This window comes from Psammomys obesus, unplaced genomic scaffold (assembly GCF_907164565.1).
Source record: "Psammomys obesus unplaced genomic scaffold, mPsaObe1.curated_primary_1811, whole genome shotgun sequence".
Taxonomy (NCBI): domain Eukaryota; kingdom Metazoa; phylum Chordata; class Mammalia; order Rodentia; family Muridae; genus Psammomys; species Psammomys obesus.
In genome coordinates, this window is record NW_026594322.1 from 208,926 (window position 1) to 233,478 (window position 24,553).

At 45.3% G+C, this 24,553-nt stretch overlaps 2 protein-coding genes across 10 annotated transcripts in view; one reads left to right on the plus strand and one right to left on the minus strand.

Annotated features, from left to right (window-relative positions):
- Window positions 1-1,388, minus strand: part of Dnai1 (dynein axonemal intermediate chain 1) — a 63,936-nt gene extending 62,548 nt beyond the window's left edge. For both annotated transcript variants that reach the window (XM_055618645.1, XM_055618644.1), the window contains exon 1: window positions 1,216-1,388. In XM_055618645.1, the coding sequence (XP_055474620.1) occupies window positions 1,216-1,242 (27 nt within the window). In that variant the 5' untranslated portion in view covers window positions 1,243-1,388. The remainder of the gene's footprint in view (window positions 1-1,215) is intronic.
- A 307-nt stretch (window positions 1,389-1,695) lies between these two features.
- Window positions 1,696-24,553, plus strand: part of Fam219a (family with sequence similarity 219 member A) — a 51,322-nt gene continuing 28,464 nt past the window's right edge. For all 8 annotated transcript variants that reach the window (XM_055618585.1, XM_055618587.1, XM_055618589.1 and 5 more), the window contains exon 1: window positions 1,696-2,062. In XM_055618585.1, coding sequence (XP_055474560.1) covers window positions 2,003-2,062 — 60 coding nt within the window. In that variant the 5' untranslated portion in view covers window positions 1,696-2,002. The remainder of the gene's footprint in view (window positions 2,063-24,553) is intronic.

A 24,553-nucleotide genomic window follows, 5' to 3' on the forward strand; every position in this document is an offset into this window, starting at 1 on the left:
AAATTGAGTCACAGTGAGACAAGACCATGATAAGTACAACCCAGAACAATCTAGCCCTTCCTTACAACACACCACTATTTACACTGTACTAAAATACCCCTTCCCTCCAGCAGACAGCGCTGATGTGTGCAGGGCCCAGGGCCTACATGTCCCTCCTTCCTAGCTGTTGTCACCTCTTTCTGCTTTTAATGTAACTAGTCAATGTTTCCCCTAATGGGACTGAAGAAACTCACTCTGTTCAAACTACAAGTTGCTAGGAAAAAAAAATCATCTGTGGTAAAAGAAAGCAGACCAGCGGTTAGGAGCTTTGGAGACCTCAATTGGACTAAGGCATAAAGACTTTCTTGTACAACTCTGTCAAAAATTGAAGCATACAAAAGAATCTAATTTATTATATGTAACTAGCTAGACCTTGGTAATGTCAAGTTAGAACAAACTAAGCTAAAACATAGAAAAGTTAATTAAAAAAAAAAAAAACGAAAACAAAATAGAAACCCTGCTAGAAGTTACAGAAGCAGTTTCTGAAGAACAGAGTCTTTTATATCCCAGAATGCTCCTTGAGAACCTGAGACTAGCTTATCATCTGTGATGATGCCGGGGGGTGGTTCTACTCTCCTGTGAGAAGGGATGACATCTTGCTAGGTGACATAGACATAATGGTCATGTGGCTAAGTGGATGAGGGGCTCATAGGGAGGTGGAAATTCGTGTTTGAGGTCATAGAACATGGTTGGGAAAAGGGACTTTATCTTCCTCGTTTGACATCTTGCTCCAGACTCCTGCACACACTCTATTCTCTTCCACATCTCCTGAACAGTTAGTTCTTTTGTGTCCCATCTGTCCTCCCATGTGGTAAATGGCCTCTTGTCCCCACTTAGCACTGACCATGCAGTAGTGTTGAACAAAAAAATCCTCTGGGATAAGAATGAGAGGGCAACGTGAATGAGACTGAAGGACGCAGGGGAGGGAGGGAGGGCTAAGGGGGTGGACTAGATAGGACGGGTCATTGAAGCGGTGGAAATAATAAGAAAATACGTATTCGGGTAAAACGACAGTAGGTTCAGGAAAATACGGGATAGGAGGACAGGATTTGTGAGAGAGAACAGGAAAATCAGGTCAGTGGGAACACAAGAGAGAGAGGTTGGAGGTCAACAAGGAATAATTGGCGGTTAAGGTCAGAGGTCATCAGAAAACAGCAGGCAGCAGTATGACATTACCTGCTTATGCGTCTGTTTCTGAGGCATTGCTGCAAAAGTAGAAAGCACCTCAAACCCTGAAAAACCTACAAAACGCTCCCTCTCCTGGGGAGAAGTTTCTCCCTGGCCACACACAGGAAATGCAGACTCTCTTCCACTTCAATTCCCAGTCACCAAGGGTTCTTCAGGGACAGCTGTCGTTGTGGGTCCCGGCGCCCTTGTAGAACAGCGCCGGCTCCTCCTTGACGCGGTTACCGAGCAACCGACAGGCACCAAGGGCGCAGGCGCACTCAGCGCCCCCGCCCGGCACGAAGAGGAGGCGGAGCTTGAACGTGCAGGGAGCCTCTGACTTCGCTAAGCCCCGCCCCCTCGGCGAAAACTACGTCCGCCCGCCGTGCGCACTGGGAGCTCCCGCAAATGGGAAGGGCTGGGGACGGCAGACCCCGCCCCCTCATGAATAATGCAGCACCCGGGCGGTGTCCCGGACCCGGAAGTGGAGTTGCAGAGTCACCGCAGTGGCTGAGCTGCTGACAGGAGGCGGCGGCGGCGGAGGAGGAGGCGAGGCAAGACCTGCGGCTCCGCGGGGCCACTGCCGCCGTAGCTCTAGGCAACCCTACGTAGCTACGCCGGCCTCAGTCAACCCGCGAGCCCATCGCCGCCTGTCCGTCCTTCCATCCGCTCATCCGCCCGACTGGTCTGGGCGGCCTAGTCTACAGCGTCTGCCGGGCTTCTGGGGCCGCCGCCCCGCGCGGTCCCCTCGGCGTCCTCTGGCCGCGCCCGGCCCCCGGCCCGCTCGCCCGCCGGCACCATGATGGAGGAGATCGACCGGTTCCAGGTGCCCACCGCGCACTCGGAGATGCAGCCGCTGGTGAGGGGGCGGGCAGCGGGCAGGCCAGGGCCGGGGAGGGGCGACGCCACAGGGGAGGGAAGAAACTAGGCCGCGGGTGTTGTGCGAGGGGGCGCCATCTGATATGGCTGGGGGGAAGTCCTGAAAACGCATCCCCGGGGGAGGGAGACTTGCAGAGCTAGGAAACCATGGGAGATTACCTGCGGTTATTACGAGCGAAGGACTTGGAAGGGCGGAGGGCACAGAACGCGGTCGGATAGGACCGAGGGAAGCACGGTAGTGCGCACCGTTAGTGAAGGCCTATTGAAGGCATGTCACAGGGCACCTTTGGCAGCAGGCCCAGGGGGTCGAGATGTGGGTGGCTGAGAAAGGCGTTTAGTCCTCGAGGCCTGTGATGCTCAGGGCGAGGGAGGAGGCCAGGAGATGAGTCTAAGGAGAACTGGAAATAGGCTTTTAGAAAAGGAGAGGCCTGCCCAGTGGTCCTTTAGATAAAGATAGCAAAGCTGAACAGAAACCAGGCACCGATGGGGGCAGAGGTTCGGGGCAGGACCCCGGAATTTCCTTCTCGAGAGAGGAGCCTCAGTTCGAGCTGGGGACATCAGAATTGGAAGGGGGAGAACGAGTGGTGGCTAGACGGAGAATCAAGGGTGTCCGTGGGAACGCTAAGTATCTCCAGGATAGGAGGTTAAGCTGTACTGGAGCGGCTGTGCCAAGCGGTTCGGAATTTGGAAGAGCCCCTGTCATCTTAGGTCTACGTGCTTGGAGTCTTTGCAGGGTGGGGATCCTGCCTTCGGTCTGCGGTCCTGGAGTCAGGCAGGAATGATGTCATCGATGCCGGCTCCGAGAATGGAAGGGGGAGGGTGATGCCAGTTTGTGGAGGCATGGCCTAAAGAAGAGGATGCCTGCTGGCCGTTGTCCTGGGACTACCTGACTGTCATCGTTGTCAGCAAATGGGTAGGAAAGCCAGAGGCCTCGCCAGCTGGCCTAGAGAAGGGTGAGGGAAAGAATGCAGTTGCAGTATTCATTCACTTAACCCACCTTGGGGCCTGTGCTAGCAAGAGCTAAAAAAAAAAAAAAAAAGGCAAGCTAGGCCAGGAACCGAAAGGTATGGCTGCCTTGCTCAAAGTGTCTTTCCTGTATGTTAGGTTCTTCCCTTGGGCCCTCAGCTCCCCACTGACAGATGATATGCTTTGTGGTTTCCTAGATAAGTACTTGCCTATTACAGTAGCCAAGGTGGACCACAGTGGGAAGGTAGGAACTATGGCAATCTTCGTGCCAGTTTGCTGGATAATTCGTTGGAGATAAAGTGTCATCTTGTACATTTTGTGAAGCCGAAACAGATGGGCTTTATAGAAATGTACAATATTGGACTGAGAGATGCTACAGGACCTTTTCCTACTTGATGCTACTACTGAATTATTGGGAACCAGAAAATATCCAGGGAGAAGTTTGTTCTGTGATTGTAAAAAAGGACCTTGGGCTGAGTTAGTACTTGCTTAATAGGTTCCCTGTTCAGCTAACCTTGTTTTCAAACTAGGGAGTCCTTCCAGTTCTAAGCTAATCATGTGTGGCCGAAAAGGGCCTAGGTTCCACCCAGTAAGCCCAAGAGAAGGGGGTAGTTCTTGTTTCTCATCTTTGGTTCTCAAGATAACAGCTGTGCAAGGAAAGAGAAGAACAAGTAAGGCCAACAGGATTACACAGTTGTCCTCGATGACTGTTGTTTCTTGTTCCTCTTTCTTAATCATGGGTAGAAGAATCCAGGATTTTCTGTTTTTTGTGGCTCTAAAGCAGAGAAGTTTGTGGCGAGGAGGAGCTTATTAGAATAGCTGTAGCTGCCCCCCCCCTTCTTTTTAAAAGCTATAGTATGCAAGAGATTTCTGTGTTGAGGCTGGGGAATCCTAAAGAAATAACAATATAGTCTCACACTTGGGGGTCATAGACAGTACCCTATTTCTTGACTCTCTTCCCATATTGGAGTCTAGAGACAACCCCCCAAACTCCTTAGGTGCCCTTTATTCTGTTGAGAACAGCAGAATCTTGTGTAGCATTTCCACAAGAACCCTCATTCTGGTCATAAGGAATCAAGAAGTCACAGCACAGAGGAAGAAGGCAGAAAGACTCAAAATGAGGGTCCCGGGCTCAGGTCCACTGTGACCTTTTCCACTTTTGCTATTATTTATGGGGACCTCTAGGAAGTCTCTTTCCTCCTTGAACTGTTTTTCCAATTACAAAACAAACACAAACTATTCATTTAATGTTTAATCAGAAGTTCCTTGTTCTCCCTTCCAAAGAATATCATGGAACCTAATATATTGACTCAGAAAATTGACTTACCAAATACTTATTGAACATTTACTCTATTCCAGAAACTACACAAGATATCAGGGACACAGTGGTTAGCAATATAAGTTGAGATCGGGCCCTGGCCTGCTGGAGCACACAGTTCACTAAAAGCTTATTTCTCTTGCTCACTCTATGAGAGTTCCCTGAGAGCAGAGTGGTGTCTGCCTCCTTAGACCCCAAGAAAAGACAGCAGCCCCAGTATTGGCCCCTTTTAGGACCTGGGTGTACAGACAGAGACCTGTGTCTTGGGCTCCATCATCAAATAATCCTCCCCACCCACAGTACTAAGGAAATGCAGGGGCTATTCCTCACTTGGAAAGATGGTCAGTGGGAGAAGCATTTTTGTTTGTTTGTTTGTTTGTTTGTTTGTTTGTTTAAAGAGAAACTCATCTTGAAACGGAAGGTTGGCAGCAGATCAGAGAAATGGTACAGCCAGTAGATCTGGGTGTTTCCAAGGTGCTAATTTAAGCATTAGCTCTCAGCTAGTGGGAGGCAGAGAAAGAAATCCCTGCCCTATTGTTGCTGCTGCTGTTACAGCTGCCTTTAGCCTCCTGTCTGGGGTGGGAATTTGCCCAAAAGGAGCGGCTTCCCTTCATTCCCTATCATGCCAATTATTTAATTGGCCCGGCTGCATCTCAGCAGCTGAACCAGGCCCCAGCCTATCTCTGAGCTCCCCAGGGTTTCTTCTTGCCTCCTTAGGAAAGAAATGAAAGCTCTTCTTGGTGACCTATTCCCTGGGCTCTGCTCCTGCTGTGTCTTCCAGAAACTTTGGAATTGGCCCATTTGTTTCCCAGCTGTGCTGTACACCTTACTGATCCAGGGCAACTCCCCGATACCCAGGGCTCTGTTGAGCAACTGAGTAGTATCTGGGCTGTTGTTGGTTTGAGTGGCAGGCCCTCTGGCCTGTTGTCTGTTCAGCTGATTGGTACAGCCACATAATCTACAGCTTGGAAAAGATTTGTTGCAAGAAAAACAAATAGAGCTCTTAAGTATTTAATTTCATCAATAACACTCTGCGTCCTGTGCTGTCAGAGGCATAAGATATTTACAGAGTGGCATATGGCAACAGATGTGGTCCCTGCACGCTTGAGAGAATGCTAGTCTAGCCTCACTGAAACCAGATTACCCATTTACTCATTTGTTTAGTTCATGAGTGCTTGCTACATGCCTGCTCAGTTCCTGGTACTTTGAGGATACAGAGACAAGTAAAGGCTCTGCTTATGGATCTCCAGAGGAAGGGTGGGCTGGAACGATGACAGGAGAGTTTATAGATTATGTCCGAATGAGTAGCAGTGCATGGTGGTCCTGAGAGTGAGGACCACCTGACCATTCTGACTGTCTGACTGTTGGAAGTCTGAGCTGGAAGAAGATTTAGACTTCTGTTGCCTGCTGACTCTAAGGGATGGGCATTGCCAGGGTGTTATCTCAGGGGCCTGGGTCAAAGGAGCTTCTGACAGTGGAAGAGAGAATCACAATGACAGTAGTCAGCAATGTGGAAGGCCAGCCTCTATGTATGCTTTGCTCTCAGTGCCTTTAAGTTGTTTCTTGTAGTCAGGGTGGTTTTCCTGTTCCAGGGTAGATCCTCTTAGTAAGTTCATGTGGTTCCTGGAGAGAGAACATTCCTTTCTGTTTTCCTCTATGGAAAACTGGGGTTAGGTTTGCCAGGGCTTTAGTATTTAACTACACAGCTCCTCCTTAAAAAAAAAAAATACTAAGAAAGATCCTGGATGCTGTGTTGGGCTCAAGAACATAGACTCTCACTGCAGGAGTTTGTCCAGAGCAGGCTTGATTGAGGCATCATGGGATAATGAGTACCACAGGAGAACTAAGAAGGGCTCAGTGCAAAGGTGGGCTCCAGTCCAGTGGTAAGGGAGGGCTTCATAGATGACCAGATCTTAGAAGAGGGTTAGGAACCCAGTCTAACATGGTGCAGGAAAGGCAGGGATTCCAGGCAGTGGATGTGGAGGAAGAAACAGTAGTACATTTGGGATGAATTAAACGCTGTAATTATGAGAAACAAATATGAACGTGGGTCACACTCCAGTGGTGAATGAGATTGGAGGGCAAGAAGTCAGCAGGGAGGTGGGTGAGAGGTGACCCCAAGCAGATGGTGTGGGGGCACAGATGTGGATAAAGTGCAGTGGCAGGACATGGAGCCTCTTTAGAAGTGGGGTGCAGAGCTAGGGGATCACATGACTCCAAGGTTTCTGATATGGGCATTTGAATGGAGGAAAGGACCATCTCAGGAAATGTGGAAGCCACACCCCTGCTTTAGAGACTTCTTACATAGAAGGTGTCTCTTTTCCTTTGCTCAACTTCTGGGATTAGAGGGGACTTGGGAGTTCTAGGAAACCAAACATTAAGATGACAGTGACCACTCAGCCTCAGAGGGTCACTGAGATATGTGCTCCTTTAAATATTTCTCTCTCTTGCAGCCGGCTTTGCTGAGTACAAGGGAATTGGTGACAGCAAGAAACCATAGCAGGTTTTAAATTTATTCATTTCTAGATAGAGTCTCATGTAACCCAGGATGGCCTCCAGCTCAGTAACTAGCTAAAGATAATCTTGAATTCCTGATCCTCCTGCCTCTGCCTCTGTGTGTAGCCAAAAATGATAATCACAGCATAGCCAAAGATGACTTTGAACTTTGGATCCTTCTCCCTCCACCTTCCAAGTGCTGGGATTCCAGTGTAATCTGCAATCCTATGGCCTGTGTAAGTTTCTAGCCTGACTTCTTATCATTTCTTTGGGCAAACTTATGGCTTGACTTCTGCACCCTGTCACTGGTTTATTCTACAATGACTGTGTGCAAGCTACAGCATTATCTGCAAGAGTCATACCAGGAAAGGACACATACCTCCCTTTTCTGAGATTGCATCACATACCCCGCAAGCTGTACTTAGAGTTGGAACCTGGGTGCTACTTCATTGCAGGCAAGGGGTACCAAAGAAACAAGCTTCCCTTACGGGTGGCTTGGCTTCTCAGAAGCTTCCAAGGTGGTTTGACAGGCAAGTGATCCCATGGTAGCTGACATATAGGCTGAGTCATTCATAGACCCTAAACAACGCACTACCCTTAACTGCTGGTAGTCCAGAGTGAACAGGAATTGAAAGTAGAGATTTTTTTTTTTTTTTTTTTACTTGAACTTGATTAGCTTCTGGGCCCTGCTCCCCTCCGGGAAAGGGCAGAGCTGTACCTCAGTTGATAGAGTGCTTGAACAGGAAACCTTTGGTTCCAGCCTCACCACTTACAAACTGGGTGAGGAAATGCACACTTGTAATCCCATCACTTGGAAAAGGGAGGCAGGAGGATCCAAAACCCAAGGTCATCCTTGGCTACATAATGCATTCAAAGCCAGCCTATGTTAAAAAGCAAAGAGCAATGGGCTGGAAAGACAGCTACGTGGTTAAATGCTTGCAACTCTTACAGGACCCAAATTTGGTTCACAGCACCCACATTGTATAGCTCATAACCACCAGTAACTCCAATCCCAGGGCATCCCACATCTCTGTTTTTCACAGGACCCATATACACTCGCAGAGATGCACACACAGGCACAGAGAAAGAGCAGATGGAGTCTTGTCTTGTTTTTGTTGTGTGTTTGTCTTATCAACTAGACACAAGCTAGAGTCATCCGAGAAGAGGGAACCACAATTGAGAAAAATGCTTCCATAAAGTTGGCTTTAAAGCAAGGCTGTGGGGCATTTTCTTAATTAGTGATCAAAATGGGAGGGCCAAGCCCATTGTGGGCGGCACCACCACTGGGCAGACAGTCCTGGGTGTATGAGAAAGTGGGCTGAGCAAGCCATGAATAGCAAGCCAGTGAGTAGCACTCCTCCAGATGTCTGCCCTGACTTCCCTCAGGTATAGATAGTGACCTGAGAATCATAAGCTGAAATGAACTCTTTTTCTCTAAGTTGCTTTTGTTCATGGTATTTTATCACAGCAGTAGAAACCCAAGACAAGACTTATGTCTGGAAAGGGGACATAGAGACTACTTCTTGGGTTTAGCTGTACTGTGCCTTTTAGACGACTGTGGGAAAAATGGTACAAGGAGCAGCAAGAGGGGTGAGAATAGAAAGATGAGGCCAAGGCAGTTAACCAGAGGTTCTGGTGGAAGGAAGAAAAGGTGTGGCTAGTAAATCTGGTAGAATGGGTTCATAATCCCAGCACTGGAGGGACAGAAACAGGTGGATTCCTGGAGCTCACTGGCCAGCCAGTCTAGGCAATCTGTGAATTTCAGGGTCAGTGAAAGAGCCTGTCTCAAAAACTAAAGTGGAAGTGATAAGGGAAAAACCTAACGTTGATCTCTGCCCCCAGCTGTGCTCACACAAATGTGTGCACACATTGACACACACATTCGCACAGCCCGCACAAGCACACCCAAAGAGCTGGAGAGTCGGCCTGCTGGGTAAGCATACTGGCAGCTCTCCCAGAGAACCCAAGTTCAGTTCCTACCATTCACATCAGGTAGCTCAACACTGCCTGTACGCCAGGTGGGGCAGCACAGGCATTTAATCCCAGCACTCAGAGGCAGAGGCAAGAGAATCTTTGTGAATTCGAGGCCAACTAGGGTGAGTTCAAGGACAACTAAGGTTACACAGAGAAACCCTGTCTTAAAAAACAAAACCCTGGGCTGGAGAGATGGCTGGTTGTTCTTCCAGAGGTCCTGAGTTCAATTCCCAGCAACCACATGGTGGCTCACTCACAACCATCTATAGTGAGATCTGGTGCCCTCTTCTGACCTATAGGCACACATGCAGGCAGAACACTGCATACATAATAAATAAATAAATCTTAAAAAAAAAAACAACAACAACAACAACAACAAAAAACCTGCCTATAACTCCAGCTCCAGGATGTCCAATACCTTCTTCTGGCCACTGTGGGCATTTTCACATAGCACACACATCTATACAAACAAACAAATAAAAAATTTAAAAAAAAAATCTAAATTTTAAATAAGTCAGAATCCTCAGACTTTTCTTTTCTTTTTTTAAATAATTTATTTCCTTTTATATTATGTGTATTAGTATAAAGATGTCAGATCTCTGAAGTTATAGATAGTTGTGAGCTGCCATGTAGGTGTGGGAATTGAACCCGGTCCATTTGGAAGAGCAGACAGTGCTCTTAACCACTGAGCCATCTCTCCAGCACCAGACTTTTCATTTAAAAAGATTTACTGAATTGCTGGTCATAAAGTACGCACATGTAATACCAAAGCTGGGGAGGCTGAGGCAGGAGGATCTAGCTTGAGATACACAGCAAACTCCAGGCCAGCATGGGCTACATACTGACACTCTGTGGAAGAAACAAATCTGTATAACACATAAACTGTGAAGTGAGAATCTGTATATTTCACTATATGGTTAATTTTAGTCTAATTACAGGCAGGCGGTAAGTTATTTATGGTTCCCATATTAATTGTATCCCTATAAAGGAATTAGTGAGTCATCAGCCAAAAATGACTTAGAGCTGTACCTCCTATAGTAAGAGTATTGATCCTTTGGAATACTTAAGCTAAAAAATGCTTCCTACCCAAATTTCTTGGGAAAACATTACCTACTCTATCCTGCTGCAGTGTTTACTAGCATGTAAAGGCTTTAGGAAGTCCTGTAGTGAAGCAGCATCCTCAGCTGTTAGCTCAGTGTTTCCCAAGATTTATACATGCATGTATACATGCAGTTATACATTTATACATATATATATATATGCATATATATATAAATTTGAAACAAGATCACAGTGGCCTTGACCCTCCCCCCCAAAAAATTTGCCTGCCTCTGCTCTTGAATGTTGGGCTAAGGAGTACACCACCACACCAGGCCAGAACATTGTTTTAATGTTACAGTACTGACATCTCAGGGAGCCAGTGTGTTTTATGGACTAGTCTCTAGTCTCTGGCTTAGAAGAGTCTATCTCATGTACATGAGTGTTTAGTTTGTGTTCCATGTATGTGCCTGGGGTCTGCAGGCATCAGAAGAGGGCATCAAATCCCCCTGGGACTGGAGTTACAGGTGGTTGTGAGCCACCATGTGTGTTCTGGGGGTCAAACCTAGGTCCTCTACGAGAATAAGTGTTTTTAGCCATTGAGCCACCTCTCCAGCCCCTTCCCTGTTGTTTTGAGCCCCTTTCAGAATGCATACCATCTCAGCCAGTGTTGGGCCTGGTGGGGTCTTGTTGGCTTGAGTCAGTGACTGACTTGAAGTTCTTACTGGTCTTTGGTAGAGAAGTGTGCACACATGCTTGCTTTTCTCATGATTTCAGAAAAAGAATTACTTTCCTTGCATTCAATTTTGTGGGTAGTTTGTTTTTTTTTAATATATTTATTGAGATAAAATTCATATTCTGTGTGCTTTAGCCATTTTAAATGCTACTTTTAGTTCTGGTTCAGATACCTGTGCCTCAGTTGTTTCTCTTTTGGCCTATGGGCTGTGCTCTGACTTTTATGTTCAGCCAGGCAATGTGGAAAATAAAAAAATATAGAACAAATATCTTGTCAGGAGGAATGCCATTGGGATTCCAAACAAAAAAAGGATTCCTGGTCTAGGGGGTGTGCCAGAACCTCATCTGAAGCCTCATTAAATACCCCTGCTATTCACTGAACTGTAGAGGCTATCTGGGGCATTGTGTTAAGGTAGATTCTGAGAAAGAATCCTGGTACTATGAGAAAAGTGGCATGTTGGCTTTCCAGGTCTGCCATGGTTTTCAGTGGGTGGAATGCGCTTTCTGATGCTCTCCCTACCATCCTGGCTCCTCTTAATAATTATCATTCTCCTGAGCAGACAACACAGGAAAGGGAGAGTCGGTCTCCCTGAAGGCTGTGATCTTGTGACATAGCTCTCGAGAACTGAAAAGTGACCATTCTTAGCTCAATCTTCCCAAGCAGATCTTCAGCATTGAGTCTTGAAGAATGAACAAATACAAAGTTAATGACCTTTTAGAAACTGTTGGGCTGGGTGAGAAGGTGGATCCTTCACTGCTGAACAGATAAGAGGGACAAAGAGGCAGAATGAGGCAGAGATCTCCTATGACTACCACACAGGTGGTTGGCTGTCCATAAAATGCAATTATGAGCCTTCTAGCCGCAGCATCTTCCTTGCTTTACTCAGGCTAAAGGGACCCTGTTTTTCCTTCTATGGTTTCTCTGAAATATTCCCCCACCTCCCACTGTCTTAGCTACACGAATGGAAAGCTACTTTCAAGTTTTTTCCATACAGACCTGTCCATGGGATCTAATCAGCCCACATTACTGTGACTGCCTGTTTCATGATCATATTTAATAGCTCTGCCTTTTGTTATGTTGAACACAGGGCATATTTGAAGTATGGTAGCCCTTTTGTTAGCAGTGTAAAATCAAGAGGCAGAGCTGAAACTGCATGGTAGGCTGGGCTGACTGGCAGCCAGGTAAGGTGCCACAGGGGCTGTGAGATGGCAGCTCATTGTAATCAAGAACAGCATATGTATGTGACATAAACCTTTCTGTTGTTAATTTTGGTTTTCTTGAGACAGGTTCTCACTGTGCATCCCACAATGACCTGAAACTCATTATGTAGTGCAGGGTGACCTCAAACTCATATAATCTTCCTGCCTCAGCCTCCGAAGTGTTAGATTGCATGCATGTGCCAACATGCCTGGGTGTATGTAATATAACCTTTGTTCTCAGAAAGATAGTTATTTGAATTCATCAAGATGGAATTTAAATAGGAATCTAAGTAAGGCTGTGTAATTAGGTAGGCAAGGTAGACCTTCAAAGGGAGCTAGTGCCTCAGTGGACAGGAAGTTTAATATGTCTATATATGAACTAGCCACCAGGAAAGCTAAAGTAGTATTGGGTTACACTGACAGAAATATGGAGTTCAGATCTGAGGAGGTGATGGTCCTGTTCTATCCTATTCTGTGCTGATCAGCATTGCCTGAAACCCTGAATTCTTTGCTGTCATCATTCACGTGGGTAACAAAAAGAATGGAAATTGTATCATGTAAGAACAGTTGGGAAAACTCCAGCTGTTCAGTCTATGGATAAGCAGTCTCAGAGAACAGAGCACATACATGACTAAGGCTTCTGAGTCCTAAAGGACAGGGCAGGCATTAGGAAAGGAAGGTTAGAGTTCAAGCCACCAGTGACTTCACAAGGAAGACGCAGGACCACTGGATGGGAGCATGAAGGGGTGCCTACTCCTCCTCTTCCCCACCGGATGGGCATGAAGGGACACCTCTCCCTCTCTTCCCTGAGGTAGTGGCTCTTCAGCTGGCCAGAGGCTGAAGCACCTGGGACACACTGCTCTTTGGAAAATGCCATGCTCTTTCCAAAACAGGTACCAGGAATTGTGTTGGCTGAATGAGGCAGTCATGTTCCATATGCTGTGAGCAGAACTTGGTTTCTGTGATGAGCTTTTGCTAATCTTCTCTATATTTCTAGGCCTGTCCTCCAGACACCACGTTTTTCTGGTCTCCCTTTCTTTCCTTTGATAAGATGTAAGCTTGCCATCTTTCACTCCTGTGTGACTTTCATATAAAATGTAAAGTATGTAAAGTCTTAGGCCTATCCTATATTTCTTTTTAAGAGAGAAGAAATAGATTTCATAAGCACTTGACCCACCTTGTGACGTAGGTTGGGAGAGTTCTTGTCACTCATTTGTATACCTGTTTGTAGGGGCTGAAGACAGAGAATAGGCTTGGCTTTTTGTTACCAAGAGACATTAGCATTAGCCAGACAGGAACCAAAGTCCTGATCTCAGGCTCAGGGTATTACAACTTGTAAACAAGTACAAGCTTCATGGGCCTTTGAGGCCTCAAAGCTGTTTATTTTTACCATTGATGCCAGCATTCTTGCAGGACCAGCCAACCCCTTTACCCTCTCCTATTGGTACCTGGAGAATATTCTCCTGTTAAGAATTCTCTCCCATCTCAGACTACTCACTCACTCTTATCCATTCTTGGAAGTCAGAATAATTCTGCTTCCCTGGCTATTCTTGTGAGCTGTCAACTAGTCTCAAGGCTCTGAGCTCTATCCAGTCTAGTACCTAACTTTGCATGTGACATTCTGGCTCAGGATGACCACTTCAGTGAGCTGCCCTGTGATACTTGTCCCCCAGCTCCTCCTCTATCTCTTTGGCAGAAAACATCTAGTCCTGGAGCTTGACAGCCCAGAAAAGAAGAAACTTAGTCTCGTGAAATGGAATTACAGAAGACAGCTGGCTTGTTTGAGGATGAGTAAGAGCAGATAGGAGTTGGGGGATTCTGAGGAATGAGTAGGTGGGAGCCAGGGAGCAGAAACATACATATTGAAGAATTGTGGGAGTTTCAGGGGGATATATGGATTGAAAATTCATTCATTATTCAAAGAAACATTTTGAGCATCTGCTGTGTGCAAGACACTGCACCAGAAGTTGGAAATAGAATCATCAAGAGAGCAAACATGGCAGCCCAGTGGGAGAAACAGACCCTAAACAAAGAGCACAACCAAAGTCACAGAGATAAACTGAGCTGAATGGTTGAAGCACAAGAAAAGGTGGCATGAATGATAACAGTGAGATGGGAGTGTCAGGTAAGGTGTTGTGAGGAAGTGCTGTTTGCGCTCATACCACAGGATGAGAAGGCCCTGAGGTGCTTTTGGCAGGGAAGACTGCTTCAGGGACTCCCCACCGAGGCCCTTCCAAACTGGCCTTTCTCCGTCCTCTACCTTTGCAGCACCCAGTGTTTTCAGAAATGCACACATGGGAGGGCCAGCGTAGCCCTGCTCCCATTGGTAGTGAAACCTTTAACCATGCTGCCAGCTCTGTTGAGGGACTGGGAGGTCTATTAATAGTGTGGTGCTATTTAATATGTAATGAGTGCAGAAAGGCTCTGTTGATGACGAGCTCTTCCCTGAGTCCCCCAGCATTGTGTGGCTTGTATCCCCCTGGAGATGGGAAAGGCATCCAAGGTCTCAGAGGGAGGAGGGAAGAAAGAATGCCATCCTGGACAGCATGCCTTTAGCATGGCAGGTTCATGTTCTTAGCACAGAAGCTAAATGTGGCAGCCATTCTGTCTGGGGCAGGCCTGCCCCTTGGTAGGAAAGTCGGCAGCTGCTGGCATGCAGATTGCAGAGCTGATGAGGGGAGCCTGCACTGAGCTTCCTGTGGACCCCTCAGTTGGCCTGCTGCTCACAGCCCTGACGTAGAAGAAATCACAGTCTCAGAAAGGCCAAGCAAGGATCTCTGGCTAGTGGTTTAGGGAAGAGGAAGATTGTGTGGTGGCAGGAGATAAGTGAGAGTGGAAAATGTACGATGTGTGTGTGTGTGTGTATGAGCATGTGCGTGTGTGCATGTGCCCGTGTGTGTGAGCATGTGGAGATGAATCAGAGAGTAACCCTATGGAGTCAGTTCTGTCCTTCCATCTTTACTTAGGCTCCCAGCATCAGACCTAGTTTGTCAAGCTTGTATGGCATGGGCTTTTACGTAGTCCTAGTTGACATTTCTTTAATCTGTAGTCCCTTCTTCTACCTTTTCTTTTCCTGCAATTTATCTGTTTGAAAGTCTTTTGTTGTGTTTCCCACACTCTATCTATCCCTGTGGTATTTCTAATCCTGTTCTTCTCTCCCACATCTCTGTAAGCCAGTAGTTAGTTCTCAAGTTTGATCAGATTCAGATTCAACTGTTTGGGGAGTGTGCTTGGTAGGTGCACTGTGCATTTCCAGCTCCCCTCTGAGGTGTGAGGAGTCCACCATCCTCAGCGCACAGCCAACTTTTTGTGGTGTTCAGAGTTAGCCTGATTATAGCCCATTACAGAGATTCCTCCACATCCACTTTCCTAATGTTCTCAGCAGTCCCTGATGGTCATTTTGAGTTTCCTCGTCCCCATTAGCATTCCTAGTCACAGGCCCTCTCTCCTTTGCATCTCCCTCGCACCGACCTATCTCATACCATCATCTCCTTCTTCATCAACAGATCTACCTCGAGGACTCCACCCTGCTTCCTTGGTGACCTGTGTCCTGAGGGGAGGGTCCTGACGTGGACCTGCCCTCACTGAGGCAGCTCTCAGATTTCTTGTTAGGCCGTGCCTGACCTACATGGGGAGTACAAACAGCCCAGGCTGTTCTTCCTCTGGGAGAGCTCTTTGAGGGAGCTGGGTCCATTTCCTCTTCCCAGGGACTTTTGTACTGAGGAGAGTCTTCCAAACTTGTTTCCTGAGCTTCCTGCTCAAGCCTGGGTCCTGGCAGGGACCCAAGCCTGGCTTCCTGTTTATAGGCTGGAAGAGGTTGAGGAAGGCATGGGAAGGGCAGCACTCATGTCCTTTTCTCTCACTTCTACCATGTTTAAATACCCCTGAGGGCAAAATAGTTACCATCCTCTGGTACTTGGGCATTCCTATGCTCCCTGTGACCCCACCCCTGTTTGGTTCTTCTTTAAGAGAAGAGACTCTGCTCCGTGGGCTCATGTGCCCCAGACTTTGACAGTGAGCCAGCTGACGAGGACACCCCGAGCTGGGAGCTCCTGCGCACAGACCAGTATCCACCCAGACCCTGACCCTGTCTATCCAAGTCCTACACCTTTACTACCCAGCTCTGTTCCATGCGCTAGAGCTTCAGATGGAGGCGGAAGCCTAAGCAGTGCAGGCTAGACAGACTAGCTGCAAGAACCAGAAGACATCAGGCGCACTATGGTGGCGGCCATTGCCCAGGAGAGTGGCTCCTCAGAATCTGTAAGGGCCGGCCCTAGGGCCAGTCCCTCCACCCTCTGCCCACCTGTGGATATTCAAGCCCTTACTAATCTGATAACCAAGCACAGTGGCATTTGCCTGAGTTTCAGAGACTGGAAGGCTGAAGCAAGAGGCTTGCTTGAGCACATGAGTTCAGTACTGGCCTGGACAAAATAGGCAGAAACTGTCTCAAAGAAAAACGAAATTGAAAGAAACTTACAGTGCAAGTACACACCTATGTACTTGAAGTCTTCCCAAAGTTCCTTGCAATGTATGTGCCATGTAAATAGCTATTTTGTTTCATTTGATTTGGTTTGGTTTGGAAACACTGTCTTACTATGTAACCCTGCTAACCTGGAACACAAAGATATTTACCTGATTCTGCTTAAGTGACAGGATTAAAGCCATGTGCCACCATGCTGAGTATAAATGGTATTTTATTATATTGCTTAAAGAATAATTAGAAATACATCTATACATGTTTAGTACAGACATTTTCTGCCTAATGTTTTCAATCAAGCTTTGGTTGAATCAACATATATAGGACTCACAAATTCACAGGGCCAACAATATAGGATTTCTGATAAAAGACAACTTCAACACCCACTCTCATTCCTCCCTACGCCTAGCTCTTCCTTGAACAGAGAGAACCTGAAGGGACAAATTCTGAAGAATGGACCTGTCACAGATTACTTCTTTGCTCCCCTCTCCTGGATGGCCCCAGAGAATTATGTGAAACCTGATCTCTTTTATCCCATGAAGAGAAATTATCAGTGATCTATAGTTATGCATATCTGTGATCCCAACATGAGTTCAAGACCAGGCTAATCCACATAGTGAGACCTTTTGTCTCAAAACAATGAAACAACCAACAAAATCCAGGTTTGGTGCACACTTGTAATCCCCAGTACTGAAGATGCTGAGGAAGACTGAATTCAGCCTGGGGTACATAGTGGTTCAAGGTGAATCTAGGACATATGAACATATCTGAACTTCTCAAACTCCCTAAAGAAGCACCAGCAGAGTCAGAGGAGGAAGGGAAGGCTCTTATCTCTTACACTTACTACTCCTGGCACAGGTTATGGAAGTAAACACCTGTAATCCCAGCACACGGAAATAGAGGCACGAGGACATTAAGGTCATCCCCAGCTACATACTAGGTTAAAGGCCAGCCTGGGCTGCATGAGCCCCTGCCTAAAAGAAAATAAAAAGACTCAGTTCCTTCACAGGACCTGCAAGGCCTAAGAGAGTCTGCCTCTAGCCTTCCCATACAGCTCATTTCATACCTGGTGCTTCCAGCACTGCCTGCCTCCTGCCTCACTCATTTCCCGCCAAGATCTGCACCCGTCTGCATCAGCTTTTGTACCTATTTTCTCTTGAAATGTTCGTTCTGTACCTCTACCTTGTTTGGATTGACTCCAACTCTTCTTATAAGCTTGCCTCAGGGTCCTTCTCTCCTTATTGTGCTTGTCACAGGTGTAATTTGAGAAATACATGGGTAATTGTTCTATTATGATAAGGCCTTATGAAGTCTTAAGTTCCTTGAAGGCGGGGACCATTTCTGTTTTTACATTATACTCCTGCAGAGTGCCTGTCACTTAGAAGACTTTTTCTGACTACCTGTTGAATGAGCACCTATGTCATTCTATCATATTTAACATGTGCCCTGTTGGTGTACATTATCAGACATGCAACATTTCCCTTAACCTTTACCACTCTGTGAAGGGTGTATATGCTTCCTACAGAGAAGGAACACAGCTAAGCAGCAGAGCCGGTTCAAACTCAGGTGTTTGGATTCAAAGCCCATTCTCTTAACTGTAGTACCACACTGCCCCCTTTTGGTACATCCCAGAGTTATCAACAGGTCCTGGTTAATTACAGCTGTGTAAAGGAGGACTTGGAGGAGCTGGCTGTGGAGCCCGGCTGTGGAAGGACACGAGTGATGGAATTCAATGTGGGCTGCTGCTGTTCCAGGGTCATGCATTTCAGAGTCTGTTTCCCTACATGTTTTCCATGGCCCCTTTGCCACCTGCAAACGGCCTGATCTGCATAGTCGGGGAGTAAACGTGCAGATTGAGATCCCAATAAAGATAATTGAGAGAGAGGAGGGAGTGTTTGCCTCTGTGATTTAGTCACTAAAGAGCACTGTGGAAATTAGCTTTAAGGCGTTCCTGTGAAAGGCAGACCCAGTCTTGATTACAGTAAAGCTCTGGTGATCTGGCATGCCAAGGCTTCTCTTGTGGCAGAGAAATACTTAAGATGGGAACGTGCAAATGAGAAATAAATGGCCTATAAGAAAACCCAGCTTCCACTTGTTGACCATGAAGGTATGCTGTAAAACACTTTACATTCATTACTCCCTTTCATTCTAACACCAGGCTTACAAGTAGGTAACATTGTACCCATAAAAGAAAAGAGACACTAACAAAAGTTACTCACTGAAAGCCACACAACAGCTGGTCTTCCTGAATTCAAAACCAGAGCAACTGACAATGGAGCATCATTCCTAGCTCTAGGAATTTGGTTAAACTAGGAAAATAGGCAAGTGTACAAAGACTTCCTTTTACTAGGCATTATAACTGTTTTTGAATAAACACATCTAAACGTGGCGGTCCATGCCTCTAATCCCAAAACTCTGGAGACTGGAGCTGGAGGATCACAATGCCAGCATGAAGTATGTGGTAGGACATTGTCCTAAAAAAAATAAACAAACAAACCAACCAAAAAAAAACATGAAACAGGGCTAGAGAGATGGCTTAGAGATTAAGAGCACTTCCAAAGGTCCTGAATTCAATTCCCAGCAACCACGTTGGTGGCTCACAACCGTCTATAATGAGACCTGGTGCCCTCTTCTGGTGTGCAGGTGTACATGAGCACTGTGTATATAATAAATAAAGTCTTTAAAAATGAAAACAAATATGTATATTATTTTATAATGTAGCATTAAAATAGTTACAATAAACATAAAGCTACAGTAGCTGCAACATTATCATACTGAAAAGAATAAATTTTAAAAAACAAAGAGGCTAGGCATGGTGGTGCATGCCTATAATCTAAGTGTTGGTATAATGTTCTTTTGAAATATATACATCTTACCCTTGTTCATTCAAATGCTGATTTCTCTCCCCCACTATCTGGTTTCAGTCCGGACATTGCATTGTAATGTTTATTCTAAGCATCACCTGTCTCAAGGTTATGTAAACATGCCACCATTTGTTCTCCAATTTGCCATTTAAAACAACCAGCCACATGGAGAGGATAGGGTGGGACATCCTGGTTGAGAGTCGGAGGAGAGGAAGGAAGCAGGAGAACAGGAAGGAGGGGGAGGCAGAGGAGGAGAAGCGGCAGGAGAGAAGCTGGTAGAGCAGAGGCTGGAGGAGAAGTCTTCGACGTGGAGAATGGACCAGACCTAAGATATCACTAAGAGCAAGTATAATGAATGTTAGGAAACTATGAGGGCTTGGAAGTTTAGGATGGAATAACTATTGCCTAGCACTGTGTTCTAGGTTAACTAAATAAATCCTAGTCTCTGTGTTATACGGCTGTTTAGGATTAACCGCAGCTTTACTAAAAGATATATCAATAGTAACTATTAATGGCTTAATACAACATCTAACCATTCAGGATATAGAGCCAGGAGGATTTCTCTGAGTTCAAGGCCAGTCTGGTCTACATAATGAGTTGAGAACTGCCAGGAATACACATCACACCACCACCACCACCATGGTGACTGATTAAATCATGGACATTCTTTCCACAGCATATATAGGAAGTCTTTTATAAAAGGGGAGGTAAGCCAGGCATTGTAGCTAATATCTATAATTCTAGCACTTGGGAAGCCAAGGCATGAGGATCAGAAGTTTAGGGCCAGCCATGGTTACATAACAAATCCAATACCAGCTTGGGATACATGAAACCTTGTTTAAAAAGAAAAGAAGACCAGCCAACTAGATGAGCTGACTCGACAGGTAAAGGCGCTTGCTGCAGAATCCTGGTGACTGTAGTTTGATCCCAGGTCTCACATGAAGATGGAAGGAGAGAACCGTGTCTACAAAGTCATCCTCTGGCCTCCACATATATACTGCGTCATCTGTGTCCACACACATGATACACTAATAATAAATAATGTTTATATGAAAAGATGTTTATGATCTATTTTTTCCTTGGCATACAAAGCATATAACATAAAAGTTGCCATCATAAGATGCATATGAAATGTGGGTAGTCTTGATTCCATCTGTGTCTAAAGCTGTATATACATTTTGTACAACAGCAGCAGTTCTAGTTATATAAGAACTTTCACCCTCTTCTTTATTCACCTTTGTCTTGAAATCTGTTCTGATAAGTCAGTTATTTTTTCTAATACCTTTTTCTATTTTGTAAAACAAATACTAAAAAACTTATACTCTTTTTCTGGCATATCCCTACACAGGCAATTTTTGTCCTATCATCCACATATGTCTGGAGCCAGGTATTGTATGGACATATTGGCCGAATGCACTGAGGACGGAAATGTTACCTCGTACCTGTGGGCTACTCATCTGGCCAGTCTTGTTCCTGCTGGGCCCCCTCAGCAGGCCTCCTCACATGCTCCATTCACATCTTCTCCCTTCCTTCTCTAGTTCTGCAGATCCTGTCTGTGAGGAGACAGGCATTTCTTTGGAAATGAAAAGCTCACAATGAACAGATATATCCTCCTGCCTCTTAACTCCTTGTCGGCAGGTTTCCTGCCGCTTCAACTTCACCAGCAAAGAGAAGTGAGGAGGAGAGTTCACTCTCACACCCCTCACGCTACAGCCATGATCATGCATGTTTGGACATCCTTCCTCCAGTTAGTGTTTTCAGTACAGCCTTTTTATGAGTCAAAGTAGGAAAGGGACCAGAAAACTTGTTAACTAGTCCTGGCTTGGAGACTACGTGGGAACTATGCAACTTTATTTTTCCTCTCTGCAAAATTGGAATAAATAATACTTCTATGTCCTATAATCACAAGATTAAATGAGAAGATAAGGGGAAAGCTGTGAAAACGTAAGTTGCAATACAAACATAAATGCCTGTATTTTCTGAATGTAACTTTTCAGATTTGCATTATGCTTTTATAGCTACATACATGCTTTTGCATCTGCCTCTTATGGAATAACAGTTTAATAGGAAGGTAAGAGATGTTGAAAAATCTTGAAAGACCATTTCTTTAAACAACTAAGAGGGCTAGAGAGATGGCTCAACAATTGAGAACACCACTTTTCTTTTATAGAGGACCCAGGGTCAATTCCAGTGCCCACACGGCAGCACACAGCTGTCTGTAATTCCAGTGCTAGGAGATCCTACAACCTCTTTTGGTCTCTGAGGGCAAGCAGGCATGTATGAGGTGCACAGACATACGCGCAGTCCAAACATCTGCACATAGGAAATAGTGTAAAGGTAGGGGAGGGAGAGTCAGCCTGCTGCTTCATTCGCTCTCTGTTGTCTGGTCCTCAGTGAACATGCGTTGCTTTTTTAAGTTAAAGAAGCCAATGCACATTTTCTAATGGCTTAAAATAATACAGTCAAACTAGAAATAGTCACTGGAAGTCACCCACACAGAGGGTTGACAGCTGGGGCAAAGAGAAAGAACAAAGGACTTAGAAAGATAAGCAATCGGGGAAACAGTTTGATTGTCGAATTGGATCGTGTTGTTAAAAGTACTGAATGAATTTTTAAGTGGTGGGAAGCATTGAAGTCTCTTGGGCAAAGGAGTACTGTAATGAGTAATTTTGATTCTTAGAACACTGTTTTAAGAGTAATGAATGTGAGCTGGGCACAGTTGTGCACACCTGTAATCCCAGCACTCAGGGAGGCAGAGGCAGGCAGATCACTGTGAGTTCCAGGCCAGCCTGGTCTACAGAGTGAGTCCAGGACAGCCAAGGCTACACAGAGAAACCTTGCCTCAATAATAATAATAATAATAATAATAATAATAATAATAATAATAATGAATTTGTGGACGAGCTAGCTCAGGCCTTGCAAACCTGGAAACCTGATTTAAATCCTGTGAATCCAAGTAAAGGTGGAAACAAAGAACCAACTCTATGGGTTGTCTTCCGACTTCTCCATGTGCTTTCTGACACTCACACACACAGGTTTTTTAAAATTTTGTTTTAAGCTTTATTTATCCATTTTGCACATACTTTGTTTTTAAAAACATAAGATGACTTGAAAGATGAAAGAAAAACAAAAATGTATATATAGTCAGGCATGGCAGTGACCTTGGGAGGTCATGGTAGGAAGAGCTTGAGTTCAAGGCCAGCTCGGGCTGCACAGGAAGAGGTCTAAAGGGAAAGAGGATGTGTCGGGGATACCCACAGTTAGGCCAAAGGGAGACAGGAGCAACCTGTAAGAAATAGTGATGGTACAGGGTTATAACACCCATGTAAAGTAAACACTGGTCCACACTGGTATAGTAAATGGGTAAATAGACAAAGGGACAAATAGTCCTTTCAGAAGAATCCTAATTTTATATATACATATATATTTCATTAAAATTTTATATTTGTAGAAAATGAGGGAAGTGAAAATTACTACCGGAACAATAGTTGTAACAACAGCTGCTGTCACCATTCACTGATTGCTAAATCCAGAGGGTGACACTTTAAGGAGAATCAAGATACTTGAATAGTTGTATGATGCTTTCATATATTAATTACTATGGTAGTTTTAAACATGTATCTACACTTTCTTTGATACTACTCTCTCTAGGAGCTGGAATTTAATTCTTCTCCCTTTGAATATGGGCTGGACTAAGTGATTTGTTTCTGAAAAATAGAAAATAATAAAACAGTAATTTTACAACAGAGAGATCTATCAAGCACCAACCCAATCTCACTGCAAAAGAAAGAAAGAAAGAAAGAGAGGAAGGAAGGAAGGGAGGGAGGTAGGGAGGAAGAAAAGAAAGGAAGAAGAACAGGGTGGAAATGGTGGCACATGCCTTTAATCCCACCACTCTAGAGGCAGAGGCAAGTAAATGTCTGTGAGTTCGAGGCCAGCCTGGTCTACATAAGCAAGTCCAAGACAGCCAGGACTCTGCTATGCAGAGAAATCCTATCTTTAAAAAAAAAAGTTTTTTTTAATCTTACTGGTAATGAGACATGTACTTTCCAGTGTGCCATAATGAGAACTTATTACCTCCATTGTATTCTCCTCCAAAGTCTATAACCTGAACTAATTACAAAAAATATTATGCAAAGACTGGAGAGATGGCTCAGCAGTTAAGAGCACTGGCTGCCCTACTAGAGGACCCAGGTTCAATTCCCTATACCCACATGGTAGTTCACAATCATCTATAACTCCAGTTCAAGGGGATCCAATACCCTCTTATGGCCTCCTCAGGCACTATATGCATGTTATACACATACATACACTCAGACACAAATAAATAAAATAAAACAATGTTTTAAGAAATACTAGGCAAATTGAAAAGACATTTTAAGAAGTGCCTAACCACATGTTTTCTTGACCTCTGACCTCTGCATGTGCTTTATAATACATTCCTTACCCCATAAATAAATAAATGTAATAAAAACTTTAATTATTTCAAAATATAAAGGGTAAAACCACCTTTTAAAATTTAATTTAATTACAATTTATTCACTTTATATTTCAGCTGTGGCCCTCTCCCTCATCTCTTCCCAGTCCCACCCACCCTCCTTTTCCCCCTATGCCTTTTCCCTGGTTCCCTGATAAGGGAGGACCTCCTCCCCTTCCATCTGACCCTAGCCTTTCAGGTCTCATCAAGGCTGGTTGCATCCTCCTCCTCTGTGAACTGGCAAGGCTCTACCCCCCCCCCCAGGGGGAGGTGATCAAAGAGCCGGCCACTGAGTTCATGCAAGAGAAGCCCCTATTCCCCTTACTAGGAAACGTACTTGGAAACTGAGCAGCCAGTGGGCTTCCTTTGAACAGGTTTGTTTTGTTTTGTGTTAGTATATTTGGCTGGAAAAGAAGCTTGCCATTACCAGGATAAGGATGCTAAAGGGAAAATGAAGACTACACAGAGCATTCTCCAGGCCAAGTGGAGAATAAACAAGTGAAAGCAGGGGACAATCACTAGGAGAAGGCCATTGGCTCTGTAGCCAGTTACGCTGACCTGTCCTCATGGCATGCAGTGCCTGGAACAGCGGCCTCCTTGGTAGTGTATGCAGCCTGTTGCCTAGTCATGCATCTCATCTCAATGCATGCCCCAATGTAGGCTCCAGACAGGGGAGTAGAATGCCTTTGGGAAATCCTAGAGCACAGTGGCCAAGGTTCACAATGGCCAGGTGGTTGTGTCTGTCTTCACCAAACTGCAGAATAAGGAATATGTGACTGAGAATGTGCTTAAAATTTAATCCAAATGAGCTTGGAGACATGGTAGCTGAGAAGCAGGTCATCCTTAAGTTCTACCAAATATATACCCAGTGTGGTCCCCTAGAAAAGTGGCAGGCCCTTCACTCCTAACGGAATCCACTGTGCTGT